Source organism: Tupaia chinensis, unplaced genomic scaffold (genome assembly GCF_000334495.1).
Source record: "Tupaia chinensis unplaced genomic scaffold, TupChi_1.0 Scaffold000280_1, whole genome shotgun sequence".
Classification (NCBI taxonomy): Eukaryota; Metazoa; Chordata; class Mammalia; order Scandentia; family Tupaiidae; genus Tupaia; species Tupaia belangeri.
In genome coordinates, this window is record NW_006159763.1 from 107,239 (window position 1) to 128,041 (window position 20,803).

General features: G+C 46.4%; 1 protein-coding gene across 1 annotated transcript in view; it reads right to left on the reverse strand.

The window, feature by feature from the left end:
- Positions 1–14,190: 14,190 nt before the first annotated feature.
- The window catches only part of TMEM176B (transmembrane protein 176B), a 9,665-nt gene continuing 3,052 nt past the window's right edge, over positions 14,191–20,803 (reverse strand). Inside the window, exons 2-7 of the mRNA XM_006150214.3 lie at positions 19,936–20,143; positions 17,934–18,044; positions 17,522–17,578; positions 17,062–17,289; positions 15,060–15,179; positions 14,191–14,628 (exon numbers count right to left, since the gene is read on the reverse strand). Of these exons, the coding sequence (XP_006150276.1) occupies positions 14,536–14,628; positions 15,060–15,179; positions 17,062–17,289; positions 17,522–17,578; positions 17,934–18,044; positions 19,936–20,142 (816 nt within the window). The 5' untranslated portion in view covers position 20,143 and the 3' untranslated portion in view covers positions 14,191–14,535. The remainder of the gene's footprint in view (positions 14,629–15,059; positions 15,180–17,061; positions 17,290–17,521; positions 17,579–17,933; positions 18,045–19,935; positions 20,144–20,803) is intronic.

The window sequence follows — 20,803 nt, forward strand, 5'->3', positions numbered from 1 at the left end:
CAAGTACAAAAATAGGTGCCGGTAGAGATGTATTATTCTGATTTGAAGCTGCTTCACTAGTGTGGATGCTCTGGTAGACTCTTGAGGTTTTGAAGTTCAAAGGCACTAGTATTCCCCCTGGATTTTGTCTACAGAGTGAATTCTCTAAGACACAAAAAACATACCTTTTATATGAGTTGCAAAACTTGAGTTCATATGCAGCCTTTTAAGGAAAAGAACCCTCGCTTAACACGAATTGGACCTGAAGTATTTGAATCCTCTTCCGTCTCACTTGTCTCCCGTTCACGGTACTTGACCCTAGAAACAGCACCCAGTTCTGGAGGCCCCTAGGATCCAGGGCCTGGGGATTCCTGGGCAATCAACTCACACGCCACCTACTATATCTAGTCTCTCAGCCTATTAAGTAGGACTTTTTCTACTACAAGTGGCTTAAGCGATTAATTACTGATCACATAGTGAAATGGTCAAGAGGCCACGTGGCTCAGATACTGCTGAGTTTAGGGCTTACGCAGTATCACAGGAGCAGGCCTTTTCTGACCTCTCTGCTCTGACTTCTGCAAACTGTCTTCATTCCCAAGCTCCTGGGTGGTCTTTGGCAGCTCCAGGTGGGCTTCTCATGAGGATGTTATATTCCAGCTTCATTTCCTTCCAGGTTCAATTTCAACAGAAAAGGCAAGAACCTTTTCTGGTAATATCACCCCAAAGCCCAAAGATGTATTCAGTGTGACCGACTTGGGCCATGACCTCTAAGTCTGATTACATGCTTTATCCCTGGAACTGGAGACAATGCCACCCCATGAACACACAGCCTGACAATAAGGAGATGAATTCCCCCAAAAGAAACTGGGGCTGTTCTTAGGAGAAGAGAGAAGGGATGCTGAGATCATCTGCTTGTGAGGTTCCATGCTAACACTGACCGAAGGTTCTCTATAAGAACTTCCCCACCTCAAAGGTTTTAACCAAGAATGTGAGATGAAAAAAGCCCCTGGATGATTCTGTTTCTCAAAAAAGCCCCTAGCTGACTCTTACATCTCTTGGTGAGAATGTTCTTTCAACCCATGTAAGAACCCTGGCTCTGTTCAGTTACTACCCAAATATGTCCTGTTGATCAAGATTTAAACATTCAAGTGTAATGGACAAACTCCACCTCCAGCTGGAAACGATCATTGGTGCCATTTATTGATTCATCCAACAAATATTTAGAAGCTGTCCGCTCGATGCTCCCTGACATTGCTCTTGTATATACAAAGCAGGCGTCTCTGTTTGCTGTAACAACTTATCGCTGACTTCCAGATTTATATTTGCAGACCAACTTTCCTGAACTCCAGGCTAACATGTCCAAATGCCTCTCAACATCTGAACTTGATCCCTAATAACATGCCCAAAACTGGACTCCTGGTTTCTCCCATTAAAAAATTTCCATGTACATTCTTCCGAGGCTTGATAATTGGCAGTACTCAGAGCCACAGACTTGGAAGCCATCTTTCACTCTTCTTTTCATACATGTCACATCCATTCTGAAGGTTATGCTTCCCAAATGAACTGAGAATCTGTCACTCCTCACCACTTCCACTGCCACCACCCTGGCCCGAGGCATCATCAGCACTCCCCTGAGTTATTACAAGAACCCGCTCCTCATTCTTTGCCCTTTGCCCCCTCCTCCATGCTCTAGATTCATCCTTACCACCCATCCAACCCCACAGTCTCAGTTACAAAAGAGTCTAGAAGGAATTATAACAAGAGGCAACTAGCCCTGCCTCCCCTGCAGAAGGCCCCATTTCCTCGAGTCCTGATTTTCTTTTGGTTGAATTACTTACTTAATTTTATTTATTATTGTTATTAAATTTTCTATAGGGCATGTGTGCTCACCAGAGAGAGACAGTGAGAGAGAGAGGAGGAAAGTGAGAAAACAAGCCACCAGGTCCAGGACTCAAACTGCAGTCCAGCGGCCGTGCAGAAGTTCAGCACCTTAACCACCACACCACCTGCTGGCCCCACAATCCCTGATTTTTGATCCCTCAGTTAGTTACATACTGAGAATCTGACTCCTGGGGCCATAACCCCTGGCACATATACAAAACAACTACACACACACACATATACATATACAAAACAACTATACACTCACACACACACACACATCAGGGGTAGATGTAATGCAGTAGAAAAACATGATACTCTGCATGTTGACCCACATGGGAAAGTTCTGGGTTCACATCTGGGGACGTCCCTGAGTAGGCCAGTTACATGTGTGCCCAAAATCCAGTACTGGCTGAAGTTGGGGGTGGATTACAACCTCAAGACCCTGTTGGGGATGCCATTTCTCTTTCTCTCTCTCCCTCTCTGTCTATCTCTCTGTCTTTCTCATTCATGGAAGAAATACATAAATAAACTTTTTAAAATATGCATCTAATTTGTGGGGTTAAAACGTACCAACATAGAACCAAAATTCAAAACAAGAGCATTCTATGATATTGTATTTTTCAGATAGAGGAAAAAGATATTGATTACTTGTAGAATTTAATTAAATGCATGTGTTTTTTAAAGAAAGATTTCAAGAGAAACCACCAAAAAGTAGAAATCCTCCTAGAGGAAGGAGAGAAGTTAGAGAGGGAAGAATAAACTATACCAGTAAAGAAATGAGGAGTCAGGAGAGGGAAATCATCAAGATAAATCCCAAAGTTGTTCACAGTAGCACCTACTAAAAATGAGTAATTGTAATGTCTTCTTCCTGCTTCAGAAAGGTTTCTTTTTTTTGGGGGGGGGGTAAATTTGACATTTTCCTAACACTTAGTTGCATTTTTCTGTATGTGAGCACTTCCTTGTTTTTTGTTAGCTTGTTTGTTTTTATGTCTCTTAAATGTTTTATTGGCAACAAGATACACTATCACTTACAGTCTTCAAACATTATTCCACTTGAACTTTCATCATTGATAAAGCATTCAGGAAACAATCTATAGACTAGTTTAACAAACAACACTTTTAAGCAGATATGACTGTGTTAAAAAATTTTTCTCACACCACCCTCAATCACTCACCCTCTACCAACTATTTTCCCTCCTTACAGTCTGTAATATCCACACCCATCCTCACCAACATCACATCTTCAGATCTCTCAACTTCTGCCATAAAGTGCAGACACTTAGTACAAATTGACTAGGGATATACAATGTGTGTCTTTCAAAGTCTGGCTCACTTCACTCAACATTAAATCTTCTACATTCATTAATTTTGATCAAATGATAATATATAATTGTTTCTTTTCTAAAAAGAGTTGTCTATTTATTTAATTCCATTTGTTTTGGGGGGCTGTTTTTGTTATTGTTTTTGTTTTTTAATTTGACCAGAGAGAGAGAAAGGGAAAACGAAAAAACAAGCCGCCAGGTCTGGGACTCAAAGCACAGTTGGCCACGTGGGAATCCAGTACCTTTAACCACCACACCACCTCCTACCCCCTGGATATATATCATTGTTTTTTTATAGCTGTGTAATATTTTTTTGGTATATATTAGGTGGTCAGAAGTGTCATATTGCACAGAAAAACATCAAAAAATATGTCATAACTTTCCCAATGACCCAATATGTGCCACAATTTTTCAACCCAGTCATCAGTTTGGGGACACTGAGGTGGGTTCCATGTTCTAGCAATTGTGAATAATGCTACAATAAATGTGGATGTATAAGAGTCTTTCTGATTGACTGTTTTCCTATCCTCTGGATGAATATCAAGGAGTGGAATTACTGGGCCTTATGAAAGTTCTATTGGTAAGTTTTTGAGAAACCTCCATATTGTCTTCCATACAGAGGTAGAACTAATTTACATTCCCACCATTAGTGTAAGAGGGTTCCCTTTTCAACACAGCCTTGCCAGAACTTACTTGTTTTTTTATTTTTTGGATTCTAGCCATTCTAACTGGTGTTAAATGATGTCTCATTGTGGGTTTTTTCTTGTTTTTTGGGGGTTTTTTTAAGATTTATTTTATTTAACTTTATTTATTTAAATTATTTATTTATTTAATTCCATTTGTTATTATTATTTTTTTAATGGAAAAGATAGAGATAGAAAGGGAAAATAAGAAAGCAAGCCACAAAATCCAGGACTTGAACCACAGTCAGTCATGTGGGAATCCAGCACCTTTAACCACCATGTCACCTGCCGACCCATATGTATTCATTTATTTTAATTTAACCAGAGAAGGCAGACTGAGTGAGTGAGCAAGAGAAAAGGAAAGTGAGAAAACAAGTCGTTAGGGCCAGGACTCAAACCGTGGTCAGCCATCTGGGAGTCCAGCTCCCTTAACCATCATGCCACCTACCAGCTCCCTAATTGTGATTTTAATTTGCATTTCCCTTATGACAAAAAACTTGAACATTTTTTCGTGTGCCTCTTGGCCATTTGTAAGTCTTCCATGGAGAGTTGTTTATTCAATTCATTTGTCCATATTTTAATTGGATTATTCATTTTTTATGGGTAAGCTGCTTGAGTTCCTTATGTATTCTATATATCAATTCCTTGTCTGAGGAATAACTGGCAAATATTTTCTCTCATTTCAAGAGTTGTCTTTTCACTCTAATTATTGTTTCCTTTGTTGTGAGAAAAATTTTTAGCTTAATGTAATTTCACATGTCTATTTTGGGGACTATTGTCTGCACTTTAGAGGTCTTATTTAAAAAATCTTTGCCCACTCCAATACCTTCCAAGGTTTTCTGTTAGAGGTTTTATAGTTTGAGGCTTTATATTTCAATATTTGTTCCATTTTTGAGTTGACTCTTATTAATAATAAGAAATGGGGTGAAGTTTCATTCTTCTGCAGGTAGATATCCAGTTCTTCCAACACCATTTGCTGAAAAGACTTTCTTTTCTCCACTGCACTATCTTAAACCCTTGGCCAAAGATCAGTTGGCTCTATCATTTGGTTTAATTCTGGATTCTCTATTCTGTTCCATTGATCTGTATGTATATTTTTGTTCCAATACCATGCTGTTTTGATTATCACCACTTTGTAATATATTTTGAAGTCAGGTTGTAAGATGTCTCCTATTTTATTTTTTGGCACACTATCGCCTTGGTGATATGAAGCCTTTTATTATTCCACACTAATTTTGTAATTGTTTTTTCTATTTCTGTGAAGAATGTCTTAGGTAATTGGATCAAATTGCATTGTATAGCCATATTAATTTGGGTAGAACTGACATTTTGATTATATTGATTCTTCCAATCTAAGAGCACTCAATGTCCATTGATAATTTTGTATCATACTCCCATTTCTTTTTTCATAGTTTTCCTTATAGAGGTCTTTCACCTCTTTGGTTAAGTTTATTTGTAAGTATCCTATTAGTTTTGTGGCTATTGTAATGGGATTGCTTTCTTCAATTCTGAATGGTCTGTTCATTGTTGATGTATAAAAATACTGTAGATTCTGGGGACCAGCAGTTGGCATAATGGCTATGTCACTGGACTCCCATGTAGCCGACCATGGTTTGAGTCCTGGACCCGGTGGCTTAAACTTCCACCGGGTTCTTATGCATGCGTGCCCAAGATCCCAAGAGGAGAATGGAGGAGAAGGGATTGTGGCATGGTCATCTTCCCTGGGGGGTGATTTCTTGCTTTCTGTCTCTCTGTCTCCCTTTGTCTTTCTGGTGAGTGCATGTGCCCTATAGCAAAATCCTCTCCAAAAAAAAAAAGAAAGAAAGAAAGAAAGAAAAAAGAAAAAAGAATACTGTAGATTTTTGTATATTGACAAAAATTTATATAATTGTATCCTGCTGCTTTACTGAATTCATTTATTACCTCCAGGAGATTTTGTCTTTAAAAAAACTGATAGAGAACACACTATTTTTCCATAACTTTTGGGACACAGGAAAAGCAGTCATAAGAGACAAATTTATAGCCATTAGTGTTCCCGGGGTGGGGGGGGGACACAAAAAACAGAAAGGTGGCAAATAAATAACATCATAGTTTAAGGAACTGGAAAAAAAAAAACAAATAAAGAAATAAAGAAAATAAATAATAAACACATTGGCTAAAGTAAATAAAATAGAGAAAAAAGAATTATATAAAAAATCAATAAAACAAAAAGCTGAGGTTTTTTTAAGATTTATTGATTTTTAATTGTATTTATTATCATTATTCTTCAATTTTGACCAGAGAGAGACAGACCAAGAGAAGGGAGGGTGAGAAAACAAGCCGCCAGGTGCAGGACTTGAACCACAGTCGATCGTGTGGGAATCCAGCACCTCAACCACCACACCACCTGCCAGTCCCAAAAAGCTGGGGGTTTTTTTGAAACTATAAACCAAACTGATAAACCATTAGCTAGAATAATCAAGAAAAACAGGGAAAGAAACTAGATAAATAAAATCAGTAATAAAGTTGGTAATATTAGAACTAATATACTGGAAATACAAAAAAATTATAAGAGAATACTATGAATGACTATATGTCAACAAATTAGATAATCTAGATGGGATGAACAAATTTATGGACAAGTACAGTTTACCTAGGTTGAATCAGGACAAAGTAGAAACCCTGAATAGATCAATAGCAAGTGACGAGATTGAGTCAGTGATAGTCTCCCAACCAAAAAAAGCCCAGGTCCAGATGGCTTCACTTCTGAATTCTACAAAACTTTTAAAGAAGAGCTAATTCCTTCTCAAACTATTTCTAAAGACTCAAAAGGAAGGAATTCTGTCAAACTGATTTTATAAAGTCTCTGTTAGTTTTTTGTTTTTTTTTTTTAAAGGATTTGCTATAGGGCCTGTGTGCTTGCCAGAAAGACAGAGAGACAGAAAGCGAGAAATCACCCCCAGGGGGGATGGCCACACCGCAGTCCTTTTTCCTCCATTCTCCTCTCGGCATCTTGGGCATACATGCACACGGGTCCGGCATGAGTTTAAGCCACCAAGTCTGGGACTCAAACCACAGTCGACTACATGGGAGTGCAGCGACATAGCCATTACAAACCCACTACTGGTCCCAAAGCCTCTATTATCTTGATCCCAAGAGCAAGCTCTTCCCAGACAAGGACATAATATAAGAAAACTGCAGGCCAATATCTCTAATGATAACTGTTGTAAAAATGTTCAACTGAATCTAATAGCACATTTAAAGAGGTAAAGTCAAACAGGTAAGCTTTATTCCAGGGATGTAAGGATGACTCAACATATGCAAAACAATAAATGTAATACAGGACATTAACAGAAAGAAAGATAAAAATCATACGATTATATTTATTTTTTAGAGTTTTTTTTGCCTTAGGGCATGTGGGTTTCCCAGAGAGAAAGACAGACAGTCAGATACAGCAAGAGAAAGTGAGAAATCAACCCCCAGGGAGGATGGCTGTACTGCAATCCCTTCTCCATTTCCTCTCAGGATCTTGGGCACACATGCACAAGTGCCTGGCATGAGATTTAAGCCACCGTGTCCGGGACTCAAACTGCAGTCAGCCATTGGTATTCCAGCAACATGACCACTACACCATCTGCTGGACCCCATATGATCTTATCTATAGACTCAGAAAAGGCGTTTGACAAAACACAGCATCCCTTTATGATCAAGACTCAGCAAAATTGGGATAAAAGGAATATTCCTCAACATAATAAAAGCCATATATGACATACTTATTGTGAACATCATACTGATTGAAGAAAAGCTAAAAGCCTTCCCACTAAAAACCGGAACAAGACAAGTCCGCCGCTTTCTCCGCTCCTTTACAACATAGTGCTGGAAGTCCTAGCCAATGCAATCAGACAAGAGACCAAAATAAAAGGCATTCAGACAGGAAAAGAAGGAGCTAAACTGTCCCCATTGTGTAGGTGAAATTATTATAACATAGAGAATCCAAAGGAATACACACACACAACAACAGCAACAGCAACAACAAAACTGCTTTGCGAGCATGTCTTTGGATCTGAGGCGCTGAGAAATTTGAGGCACTGCAGCACTACAGCGGAAAACATCTATAAAGACAGTGGGCTGGGGGAGGAGGGAACCTTACAGGGACAAGAGATGATTAAAAAAATAAATAAATAAAGGTATTCATATGACGAGAAAGCCCTCCCCTTCCTATAATTTCGTATTTCTTTCCAGAAAGTTCTCCTTATTGACCCAGGCAGCTAGTGTAGCAGAGGTCAGGGAAATTCCAAGCGCCTTCTAGATTGAGCAACAAGACAGACACCACTCACATCGTGTGAGCAAAGGCCACTGTACCTACTGGATCTGGGCTGAGCCAGAAGCTAGCCCCTCTCCTCACTGCCTTTCTGCAGCTCTTACCCCTTGTCCCTGTCCCGTTGGGCCACCCCTGGACCATACATTCCTCCCCCAGTTCCTCCCAGCCCAAGCTGCCTGGCCCTCCTCTAGCAAATTAACAGGACTGACTGAGAGCGTTTTCATGACAGGCTAATGGAATCCGGAACCTGGTCCTGATACTAAAGGATCCAAGATCCAAAAAAAAAAAAAAAAAGGATCCAAGATCCAATGGGGAAATGAAACTACAAGCTGTGATTAGAAAAAAAAAAGTAAGTAGAATCATTTCCTGTTTATCCATCCCCAGTTTCAGCCAGTACCGATCTTGGGCACGCAAAACTAAGCCTGAGATTATTGCATGACCCCAGGTCAGGGCCATGAAGTCATTACCGACTGTGTATGGCTTTAGCGGGGAGCTGGAGTTGTGCAAATACTGCACAAATAGCTGTTGACTTTCCCAAGTAAACAAAAGCAGCAAGATGGAGTGAGGCTTCAGATTTCTAACAGAGGAGAGAGACAGAGATTCAGAACTGTCAGGTTATCCATGGGAGGGAGGGGAAGAGGATGGGCAGCAGAGGTAGGAGTAGAGGAAACGAGAGGAGCAGGGAGGCTGAGTGCAGACACTTGGAAACTCCAGAAAAAAAGAAAGAAAGAAAGACGTTGTTAGACTCTAACCATAAAACATCATTTCCTGCAGCGACAATCAAAAAAAAAAAAAAAACAGAATTAAAAAAGGGAAAGAATTTCTCTCTGATCTGGCCATAAAAGGGCTTGTTTAAAAACACTGAAGTAGAGAATTTAATACCATCTTAGGATGGTATTAATAGGAGATAGGAAAAATGCCTCCTCCTACTTTAAGTTTTTTAGTATATTTCTTATCACTAAAATTTCTTTTTACAACTCCAAGTTCATGAAAAGAATTAAAACAAAGAGATTAAATTCCAGGGGCCTTGTTTTACATCTGAATTCTGCCCAGCAAGCCTCCTAGATGTGATATATGTGCCAGTGTTTCTCAAACTTTGCCCAGCACACGAAGTGCCCAGGGTCTTGTGAAAATGCAAATCCTGATTCAACAGGTCTGGAGTGGAGCAGAGATTTTGCATCTCACAAGCTAGGCAGGTGCCCATACTACAGGCCAATGAATCATTGCATTTGAGCAGCAAGAATTTAGACCACTCACATGTAGCATATAGACCATACAGAAGTGAAAAAAAAATCAACCTTTCCCTAGACTCTGAAGAAAAATATTCATATGTACATCGAGCAAATATTTCTTAATACCTCCCATGAGGCAGAGTATCTAACGAGTACAGCTGCAGTTTTTCCCCAACTCAAAGAGAATTGGAGGATTATACGCCAGACCACGACATCTTCCCTCCCTTCACCCCTAGGCCACCTATTCCGCAGGGGCACCCCAAGATGGGTGTGATCTGTGGGGAGCGCCCTGTCCCCTGCCTCCAAAGGCCTGATTTCAGAGGGAAGGTGATGACAGTTTCTCTCTCCTCCACGTCATCAGTTCCAACAACGCACCCCAAGGAACAGGCATGCCTGATTTGAGCAAGGGCAGCTCCTCCAAAGCCCACGCGGGACTCTCAGAGTCTTCTGCCTTCCTTGGAAGCAGGATGGGCAGAGTCTTGGGGTGAGAGGCAGGGCCCTGTTCCAAGAAGAGAGGAAACTCAGGAGAGGCTGGGACCCTCGGGACCATAGCGCTAAGCCTGGGGGCGGACGCCGACAGGGAGCGCCCTGTCCCCTGCCTCCAAAGGCCTGATTTCAGAGGGAAGGTGATGACAGTTTCTCTCTCCTCCACGTCATCAGTTCCAACAACGCACCCCAAGGAACAGGCATGCCTGATTTGAGCAAGGGCAGCTCCTCCAAAGCCCACGCGGGACTCTCAGAGTCTTCTGCCTTCCTTGGAAGCAGGATGGGCAGAGTCTTGGGGTGAGAGGCAGGGCCCTGTTCCAAGAAGAGAGGAAACTCAGGAGAGGCTGGGACCCTCGGGACCCCACCATCAACATGATGGGACAACCGGCAGAGGCAGCCAGTCACTGCTCTCCCAGTGTTTCCCTTCCTCCTTTGACCCTGGAGCTGGACCCTTGATGGACATTTCAGAAGCAAGTCTGAGCCCCAGTTTTGGCTAAAATCTAAAACTGAAAGCTCCAGAAGTTGCTGTCTCCCAGGAGAGACTGCACTGAAAAGGCCAGTGATTGCAGAGATGACCCTGGAATGTAGAAATTACACTAGAAGAGCCTGTGAAGACAAGCTCCTAAGACAGCCCTGGGGGACGGGGACATTTCCTGCAGCCTGTGAGACGTCCGATGGTGAAGGAGAGCAGAGGGCCATGGGCCTAGGCATGCTTTACGGCAGCAAACTAAGGGTATGATGAGACCTCCGGGGAGGCAGCAGGCAGTACGCTCAGGTACCCCAGCCCCTGGGACCTGCAGCCCTCAGCCCTGGAAGGGTAGATGTGGTCCCACACCATCAGAGACTTCCTTCAGGGGAGCCTGAGAATAGGCCATTGGCTCCTCAGCAGTAAACGGGGAATGCACGTCAAGAAGGGGGTGTCGGGGATTCCTGGCACTTGAGCCTGCTTCCCTCCCAGGTAGCCCCACCTCACCCATCCCCAGTGCCCAAGTCTGCTTGGTGGCCTCACACACCACAGGCTGCATGGCTCTGACACCGGAAGTCATCTCCTCACACCTCTGGAAGCCCACAGCCCTGGTCAAGGTGCCGACAGGGCTGAGGCCTCTCTCCTCAGTTTGCAGATATCCATCTTCTCCCTGAGCTCTCTCTGTTCCCTCTGTGTCTGAATTTTCTCTTCTTTTTTTTTTTTAAAGAATTATTTTATTTATTAATTTTATTTTTTAGTTTGACCAGAGAGAGAGAAAAGAAAGTGAGAAAGTAAGACACAAGGTCCGGGACTCAAACCATGGTCAGCCATGTGGGAGTCCAGTGCTTTAACCACCATGCCACCTGGGGGCTCCTGAATTTTCTCTTCTTAAAAGGACACCAGGGGCCAGGAGGTGGTGTGGTGGTTAAAGCACTGGACTCCAACATAGTCAACCGTGGTTCAAGCCCAGACCTGGCAGCTTGAAAATCTCACCAAATATGTGTGCATGTGTGCTCAGGATCCCAAGAGGAGAATGGAAAATGAAGGACTGAGGTGAGGCCATCCTCCCTGTGGTGATTTCTCACTTTCCCTCTCTCTGCCTCTCTCCAGTAAGCATGCGTGCCCTATGACACAAAAAAATAAAAATAAAAAAAAATAAAAAAAACCAGGATACCCGTTGTATTGGGCTGGAACCCACCCTACAGACCTCATTTAAACTTACTTGTCGCTAAAGACCGTGTCTTCAGATATGGCCACATTCTGACCTACTGCAGGTTAGGACCTCAACAGAGAAATGGAGAGGGGGCACAGTTCAGACCATAGCACCCACCACCTCCCACCCTGCCCAGGGGTATGAAATGTACCCTCTCCCACTTCAGAGATGCCTGGCACTTGCAGCCCCAAGGACCACCCCTCTCTGCCTGCTGCAGTATAGATGGAGATCTTTCCAGATGGAGTCCTGAGTGTCAATATTTGTGACAACTAAGGGACACCCCTGCCTGACCTCTGTCATATATCCTTAGGGTCAGGCTGGTGAGGAGGTAAGTACCTCCATCTGTTGGATGTGTCACGAGTCCCAAGGTGTGAGCGGCCCTGGCCACTTGACTTCACAGCTGTTTACGCACAAGAGCAGCCCAGAGTGCCCCTCCCCCAAGTGTCTTCTTTAAATATTCAACAAGCATTAAGCATGGCACCCTCCTGTCTGCTGTACTGCTAATTTGGCACTCAAGTAATTCTCAAGCTTCGTGGCCTCACCTCCTAACCAGATGGCAGAACGTCTTGGTGTCAGAAGCCATGTCTCAGGTCTGTGTGTATCACACACTTTGCATACAGGAGGCCCTCAGTCAGGAACAATGAGGGACTGAGCTGCAGTTCTACTTGCAGGCCAGTGAGTCAGCCTGCCATAGTTTCATGCCAGGAGAGGACACAAAACTTCTGAGCCAAAGACAAAGAACAACTTACCACTGCGGCGGCAGCCACAGTAATGCCCTTTTACTCTGATTCCATGAGCCCAGTTCCCACACGGCAATGTAAAAGGGCCAGGTGACCCCGCACATGTAGCAGGTTGGGCTCCAGGAAAGACAACCTGGCTTAAGGACCCTTATTCTTTCATAGCAGACAGCAAACACACTTGGCCTTTGCTCCTTAAGAAGACACTACTCCAAGGCTGCTCCTATAAACATCTTTGAAAAGACAGCCCAAGGCTGGCCCCATAGCCTGGTGGTTAGGGGAACAGAACCCACATGGCCAGCTGCTCGGTTCAAATCCTGGTTGCAACATGCTGGGTGTATTTGTGTGTATGCCCTAAATCCTAATGGGATGGAGAAATGGAGAAGGAATTGCAGGGTGACCACAACCCACTGAGGGTGCTTTCGTCTTTCTCTCTCTCTCTCTCTCTCTTTCTATCTCTCTATCTCTTCCATATGAGCCCTCTGACAATTGAAAAGTAAAGACAGTCCAGAACAGAGGCAGGCAGTGCTTCTGTGTGCAAGACCTGCAAGAACTCAGTGACCACAACCCACTGAGGGTGCTTTCGTCTTTCTCTCTCTCTCTCTCTCTCTTTCTATCTCTCTATCTCTTCCATATGAGCCCTCTGACAATTGAAAAGTAAAGACAGTCCAGAACAGAGGCAGGCAGTGCTTCTGTGTGCAAGACCTGCAAGAACTCAGGAGAACCACGGAAAAGTAGCAATGAATCTTTCTTTATGGATTCACCCTTCTCTGAAGCCTGACTAGGTGGGGCCTCACAGGCCCTTGTCCTGCTGATGAGTCTTGTCACACGCCCACCCACCTTGGCTTCAGAACTCAGCAACATTCACATTCGTCTGTTCAACCGAGGATGAAGAGTTTCCATCCCTGCATTGCTGGAGGGAAATGCATGCTGAGGTTCAGGAGGCTCTACACTCCTTCGGGACTCTAATTCCTTCCTTATTAAGGGGTGGGGAATAGACGGTAGGAGGTGGGGATTGCCAGTGTTTCTGGGTCATGGTTTTCTGACTGATGACTTGTCGACTTTAGACTCTGGAAGATAATGAGATCGATTGGTTTCAGGCTTACTACTGGCCAAAGGTTGGGTCCTCTCAGGCCCGACTCTGTTTCAGTGAAATTACTTATAAACAGCAGACAGGATTCACCTTTACACTAGAATTGACTGACCTCCAGCCAATACTCTGAGCATACGGCTGTCTCCTGGGTTGATCTACAAATCTCTCTGTAAAGAACAGGCTGGTGCCAGGCCTTGAGAGGATCGGTAGCCCCGTGCAGGTCCTCCACTCTGAAGTGCCCACAGGGGAAGCCTGGGCTGGCTGGCCTCCAAAGCCCTGGATGTGCTCAGCACAGCTCCATGTGAGGGGGAGGTGGGGCTCAGGTCAGTGCCCATGGACTAGAACAGCTCCTCTCCCATGGGGCTGCCATGTCAGAAGACCCTACCTTGTGAAGGTCTCGTGAAGCCCTGCTTTCCTGCCCTTCAGAAATGAATACATCCGTATATTTATACCATGAATTCATACATGTACAAGGAAACAGTGGAAAAACTCGGTCACATTGTTTATGATGAAGGTGCAGAATAGAATAGCAAGTGTTTGTGTGCATGTCTGTGCATGGAGGGAGCGAGCATCAACACCCATGACTGCGAAAAGATAAGAGAAAAGAAGAAAGGAAGAGAGGAACACAGGGGCCAGCTTCCTGCTCCACGCGGTTCTGTGGTCTACAGGTCAAAGTTGTAGATGCGTAAAGATAGCTCAGAAGGCAACAAGATTCTGAGCAAGTGAGAGTGACTGTTCCTGTACATTTCAGCGCAAGGCAATCATAAAAAGGAGTTCACAGATCTAGAGCAGGACTTAAGGCAATTCAGTCAGCTCTCATTTAATTCCATATGTATCAATGCAAAGAAAGGGTTCTGGCAGCGCACGGGGTGTGTAAACACAGGGAGACTGCATGGTACTTGCAGCGTTCCTGCCCCTGGTGTTTCAGCTCAGCTGGTACTGGGAAAACGCAGCAGTGTCTGCTGACTGAACTGAGAACCTGAAGTAGGAACACTGGCTGGGATGGCAGGGCACGAAGGAAAGAAGTGGGGCCAGCCAGGAGAGGCCCATGTGCGGCTGGGGTCAGCGCTCGTCCTCCTGCAGGTCCTGGGCTGCTCCAGACTGGGACATACCGAGGGCCCAGGAAGGGTCTTCAACTGTTCACAGGATGATGGCAGCTGGGCCCTTCTCCTTGCAGGGGGAGGGAGGCACCGAGTTCTCCCCTAAAAGCTTATTCTGTGACCCTTCCTCAACCTGGAAGAAAAAGAAAGGAAGAAAAACAATTGGGGGTGGTCGGGGGAGGATGAGGCTGAGCTAGCTTCAGAGAACTTGGAAACCTGGTAAAGGAGAAAAAAGAAATATGACAGGAAAAGACAAGGTGGCAGAGGAGGGGGGTCAGGCAAAGAGCTGGGACAGAAGGAGGAGGAAGTGGGGACACTAGAATACAGGAGAGCAGGAGGCAGGGCCTGGAATGCAGCGAGGAGGTCACATTCCCAGACAGTCAGCCAGCCAAGCATGAAGGAAGCTTCAGGCTGGGCCTGACCGAGGCAGGGTCTTCCAGGCCTGACCTGGGCAGGGTCTTCCAGGCCTGACCCGGGCAGGGTGTTCCAGGCCCACTGTGCCTCCTACTCCCACGCTTCCCCCACCCAGACCCACTGTCCAGCAGCACCTCCGTCACCACTCACCAGGAGGGCAGAGCTCTGACTACACAAGCTCCGAAGACCCATCCCCAGGGAAGCCAAGGACACGATGACATTCATGGCACAGATGGTCAGGAGCAGGGCACGGAATCCTATGAACAATTTCTGGAGATATCAGAGGAAAAAAGATACAGTCAAGTGGGGTCCTCCAATTCTGCTCATGGCACCTCTTCGTACTCCCACCCACATCCCAGGCTCTGTCCAGCCAGCACTTCCTTCTCGCTTTTACTTTTTTCTTTTATTTTTTTTTCTGCCAGAAGGTGTGTGTACTCCCCAGAGAAAGATAGAGAGACAAGGAGAAGGAGAAAGCACCCCCTGGGCACAGCCACACCACAAACCCTTCTCCACCGCCTCTCCATCCCTGTTGGGATTTGGGGCATGCACATGCACACACCTGGCATATGTTTCAAGTCAGTGGGGCTAGAAGCAAACCGTGTGGTCATCCATGGGAGCTCCAGCTCCCCTAACAACCAGACCACAGCCCACCCTCCAGCTAGCTGCTACCTACCACAGTAGGTTGCATTTCTCAGTGATGGGGCAGCCACAGCTTCCATCCCATTTGGTGGCCTTCGGCATGACCTTACCATTCCCCATCATGAAGCGGAGTCTATTTCTCCACCACCTGGGATCTAGAAGCTGTGACTACGTTGGTCAGTAAAATGCAGGGAATGTGACCCTATGTCAGTGACAGAGGCAGCCCCCAATGGCCCGGCAGCTTGTTCCCCACCTCCTGGAATGTTCACAGCTGGGATGTTCCCGACTTGGCAACTTCCTGGCCATGCTATGAGAAGCACTGGTCCACATGGAGAAGCTACAGTGGGCCCTCAGGCTGACTCTCCCACCTGAGCTCCCAGCTACATGGGGGCACCATCTCGGACAACCAGCCCAGGCGAGCCCTCAGGCAACTTCACCCCCAACCACATGAGAGAACCCACTTGCTAACTACACATTCAATCAAGTTACCCACAAAATTGAACTATGTCCACTTTGTTCTTATCATCTTTTCTTTTTAGTTCATTTTATGGGACCGGCAGGTGGTGTGGTAGTTAAAGGGCTGGACTCTCACATGGCAGACCATGATTCAAGTCCCAGACCTGGTGTCTTTAAAATCACACTGGGCACACATGCACGTACTCCCAAAATCTTAGGAGAAAAATGGAAGAGAAAGGGATTGTGGCATGGCCATCCCCTGAAGGGGTGATTTCTCATTTTCCCTGTGTATCTATCTCTCTCTGTATCTCTCCAGCAAGTACACATGCCCTGTGGGGGTGGGGAGAGGAAAGAAAAAAAGAAAAGAAAAGAAAAAAACCTTCTAAGAAGGTTTATTTGTCATGAGAAAAAGACTCACCCCTTAACAGGGTTTCCTTTGCCATGCCCTTCTTCCCCAGCTCTCCAGCAAGTCCAGCTCTTGGGCACACCCAGCATGTTTCAGGTTGGCTTGGCATCTGAAACCAGCTGAGCCCCACAGCTCCCAGAACTGCAGGCAGCATGCTGCCACTGTGCTGGGAGCCGGGCCCTCATCCCTTGGAGTCAAGGAACCTTTATCATGAAGGTCTGAAAGATGTCTCCAGCTGAAGTTAAAACCTCCCAAACAGGCCTGGCCTCAGAGGTGCAGTCAGCTGCACAATCAGCAGCAGTCTGGAGATCATATGGCCGACCCAGGTTCGGAGGTCAGACCGATACCTGCTGGTGTGCATGCACCCAAGATCCTGACAGGCAGGAAGGCTAGGGGAAGAGGATTATAACATGACAAGACTGCCGAGGGTGGCTCTCCCTCCCTCCCTCTCTGCCTCTCTCTGACATGCAAGGCATGCACTCAATCATTAATAAAATAAACTGGGGGAAAAAAAAAAAAGAACCTCCAGAACCAAAGGCCTAGGATGAGGTCCAGACTGGAAGAGTTTATATCCCTGCCCTCTGGTGCCCCAATTCCTTGGAAGCAAAGGGTGGCCAGGGGCGCCTGGAATACTGAACTCCTCATTCTCACCGTTAGCATAGTCATGTAATTCCTGCACTCATCCTCCTCCCAGCTGGAGTAAGTTCTTCTCCGCCGCCATCCATACTCCACAGTTGAGACAACAGGGTCTGGACGATCACACACAACGTCCATATCGGGGAAGGCGTCGGCTTGCCAGGTCAAGCTATTCACACAGAGGACGACAGCAGCGACAGCTGTAGCAGTGCCAGCCAGGGTGAGCAGAACTGACACCCAGCCCTAGAAAAGAGATGGTCAGGATGCAGACTCGCTCTGCCAATGGGAGAGTCATGAGGGTCCTGAAAGAACCTACTTCTTCCCCAGCTCATGTCCCCCAAAACACTTCACATCCCTCCAGAAAAGACCCCAGGATATTAGGAATCAAAGAGCAGAAGAGAGAAAATAGAAGCAGAAAAGATAGCACAGGAGTGATCAACGGACGAGGTAGGGAGAGATGGTGCCCGAGACTCACCGCAAGTCTGCGCTGGTACTTCTCGTGGACAATGGCGGCAGCTCCTGCTGCAATGGCCTAGGCAGAGGGACACCAGAGAAAAGGCCTCTCTAGTCTACTCTCCTGGCTGGTCTCCTGTCACTCTGTCACCAACAGTTCCCAGAACAGCCAGTTCAAAGTAGGACCCAAGGGATAGGCAAAGAAATCCAAGGGACAGGACCCTGGTAGAACTGCCACACCCATTCCACCCTGGTCATAAAGACAACAAGGCGAGTGAGGGGGTCTCACCATCCCTAAGGCAGCTTCCTGGAGCCAAAGGACACTTGGACTCTGGGTCTGCAGTGGCTTCCCCAGTTCCTGACACACATCCGAAAGGACTTTCTCCTGGCTTATACCCGCCTCCCACCAAACTCAGAGCCCATGCCTAACTCACCACAGATCCTGCCCAGAAGGCGCAGCCAGTGGCCCGCAGCTCAGTCCAGGGCCCCAAGTAGAGACACACTCCAAGGGCACAGCTCATAAGCCCTAGCAGCACCTCAGTCACCTGCAAGACAGGATTAAAACCCAGAGCCCTCCCTGTGAGCCTGCACACCGGGAAGAGTTTCACAGAACCTGCCTGGAAGTTTTCCCCTCCTTTTCCTCTGCCTTGACCTCTCTGCCCCTCTGATTCTGGAAGGTTCTCTCCCCTACATCCATGGAGCTACACCAACCCAGCTCTCCTCCAGTCATTACTCTTATGCGAGAGTCTTCAAAAAGTTCATGCATATGATGAAAAAGCTATGCAGGTATTTCAAAATGTTTTGCACTAAAAGAAACTCATACTTTAATTCTATTTTCCACAGATTTTGTGAAGTTCCCTTGTAGGCTTGCCTGCTTATTCTTCATTTCCTTTGTCCAGCTTCAACACTGTCATCCCGCCTGGTGAGTCCCACTTCCCTTCCTCTTTCTCCCTTAGGAATGCCATCTAAATCCTCAGCGCGGCCTCAGCTCTGGCCCTCACGCCTCTTCAGATCCAAACACACAGTATCGAGAGCTCTGTGGCAGGCATAGATGTGCCCTAAGACCCCCTCATGGCCGTTGATAACCGACACTATCGGCTCTCTCAGGATCCCTCTCATCTTTCAACCGAAGGCACACACTTTGGAAATGGGCCCTCTGCCCACTGATTAAGCAAGCAGAGGCAGGGCCACTTCCACCCCAGGCAGAACTCCTAGAACGGGCAGTCTTTGCTTAGAGCTTCTCCCACCCCAACCCACCTGTGAGGACCTTGCCAGGGTCTGCATTGCTGTCTGATGCCCCCCCCCACCCTGCTCCCTCTCTTTCCATTTATTTCATGGGTGCTGCACTTCCATCAACCATCTGCACACCCACCTATATCTCAGCCTCTACTTCCTGGAGAACCCACCGGTCACAGCCTCTCGGACATTATCCCCCATAAGTCCTGCCAGCGTCTCAGATTTGTCACAGACTCCATGCACCCCACCCCCAATCTCTACTCCCGTCTTCCAGGGATCCCATCTTCTGGTCATTCACACTCCAGACCTTCCTGTGTTTGAGACTTAGAACACACACCCATTCACTCCCAAATCATGAATACCCCACCCACAAAGGATAGAGATATAAACGCCTTCCATTCCTCTTCAACCCTGCCGTTATCAAAAAAAGTATGACCTTGATATTCCTCACCCGGACACCTCCTGAATGAGGTACCCTGAAGCCCAGAGCCTGGCCACAGCCTTTGCACATCAAAGCTGAGCCAGGCAGCTCGTCACCATATCGTACAAGGCTCTCGTAATCGACCCTGAGTGTCATTCGCTCTCCTCTTTACTATTATAGAACTTGCCCTGAGCCCTGAGCTCTCGGACCTTTTGCCTTTACTCTTGCTATCCTCTTAGCCCAGCTTCCTTTCTCCAGTCTTCTACTTCCATCTGTCTAAACCCACTCCTTCTCCGCTCAGGATCAGCTCTGACACCAACTCCTGCCTCCCAGGGCCATTGGAGGGGCTTCTCGTTTCTCATTTCACTGGATTTGCCTTTCATTTTCATCCTGACCCCTTCTGACCACTGCCAAGCCTGTCTAGGTTAGAGCCTAGGGTTTCCACTGTTGTCTCCCCTGAAGTGCATACGGTCTTGACCTGCAGGCCCTTAGAGCACCTGGGTTCACTGAGACTGCGTTAACGACCTCCAGAGATTCTTTGACTTACTGCCCGCCTCTAGCTGGGACTACTCTCTGCACACCTAGGAAGACGTTGATCATGCTCTGACCCAAATCTCTGCAGGGAAACTTCCTAATCTTCTCCCAAACAAGGAAGAATGACGGTGAGTTCTCATGCCCTTCCTCGCATGAACTCGGCCCTGCTTTCCTTCACGGCACCCTCCTGAAGAGTTCTGCCCCTCTGCACCACCTCCCTGACCCACGTGCCAGCCCAGCCTCACCCCTAGAGCCAGCTGCCCATAGTTCAGCCTGGTCTTGGACCAGATGGCGTCCCGAGGGTGAGAAAGAGACTGCTTCAGGGCACTCGCAGCTGCACTCAACACCTGTGCCAGCGCTGAGTTCTGGTGGATGTGGATGTTGATGTGGGTGGGCCGGGATGGCGAAGAGGCCACGTCGACTCCATTCACGGTCAGCATGTTCTGGGTCATCCTGCCGGGGAGCAGACATGCAGAAGTGAGGTGTGCAGAGGCGGGAAGGAAAAAAAGGAGTACACAGCACTGGCAAGGGGAGAGAAAACTGTCTCCTTGCAAGAGCAAAAGGGATTTCCCATCCATGTGACAGTGACCCGAATCAGGGATGCAAAAACTTTCACTAATTTCAAATTTCAAAAGACTGTCAAAGGGTAGACCTTTAAAACCCTCTCGCCCCTCTTTTTCTCCCAGCCACCTAGCTGCTTTCCTGATAGAAACTGGTATCTCATTCATTTCTTACATATCCTGCAACGACATCTTTTGCGTGTGAAAGCATTAAAGGTATTCTTTCTCCCCACAAGCGTCAGCGTGCCACCCACATTGCTCTACACAATGCGGTGCTCACGTAACTACATCTTTAGAATGAACCTACACTGGGACCAGCCGATGGTGTAATGGTTATGTTGCTGGACTCCCATATGGACAACTGCAAGTCCCGGACTCAACAGCTTGAAACTCATGCACATGTGTGTGCATGCCCAAAACCCCAAGAAGGGAAATGACTGTGGGGTGGCCATCCCCCCTGGGAGGAGGTGGTTACTTCTCACTTTCTGTCTCTCTGTCTTTCCATCAAGCACACACACCCTATAGCAACAATTCCTCTTTTAAAAAGAAGAAG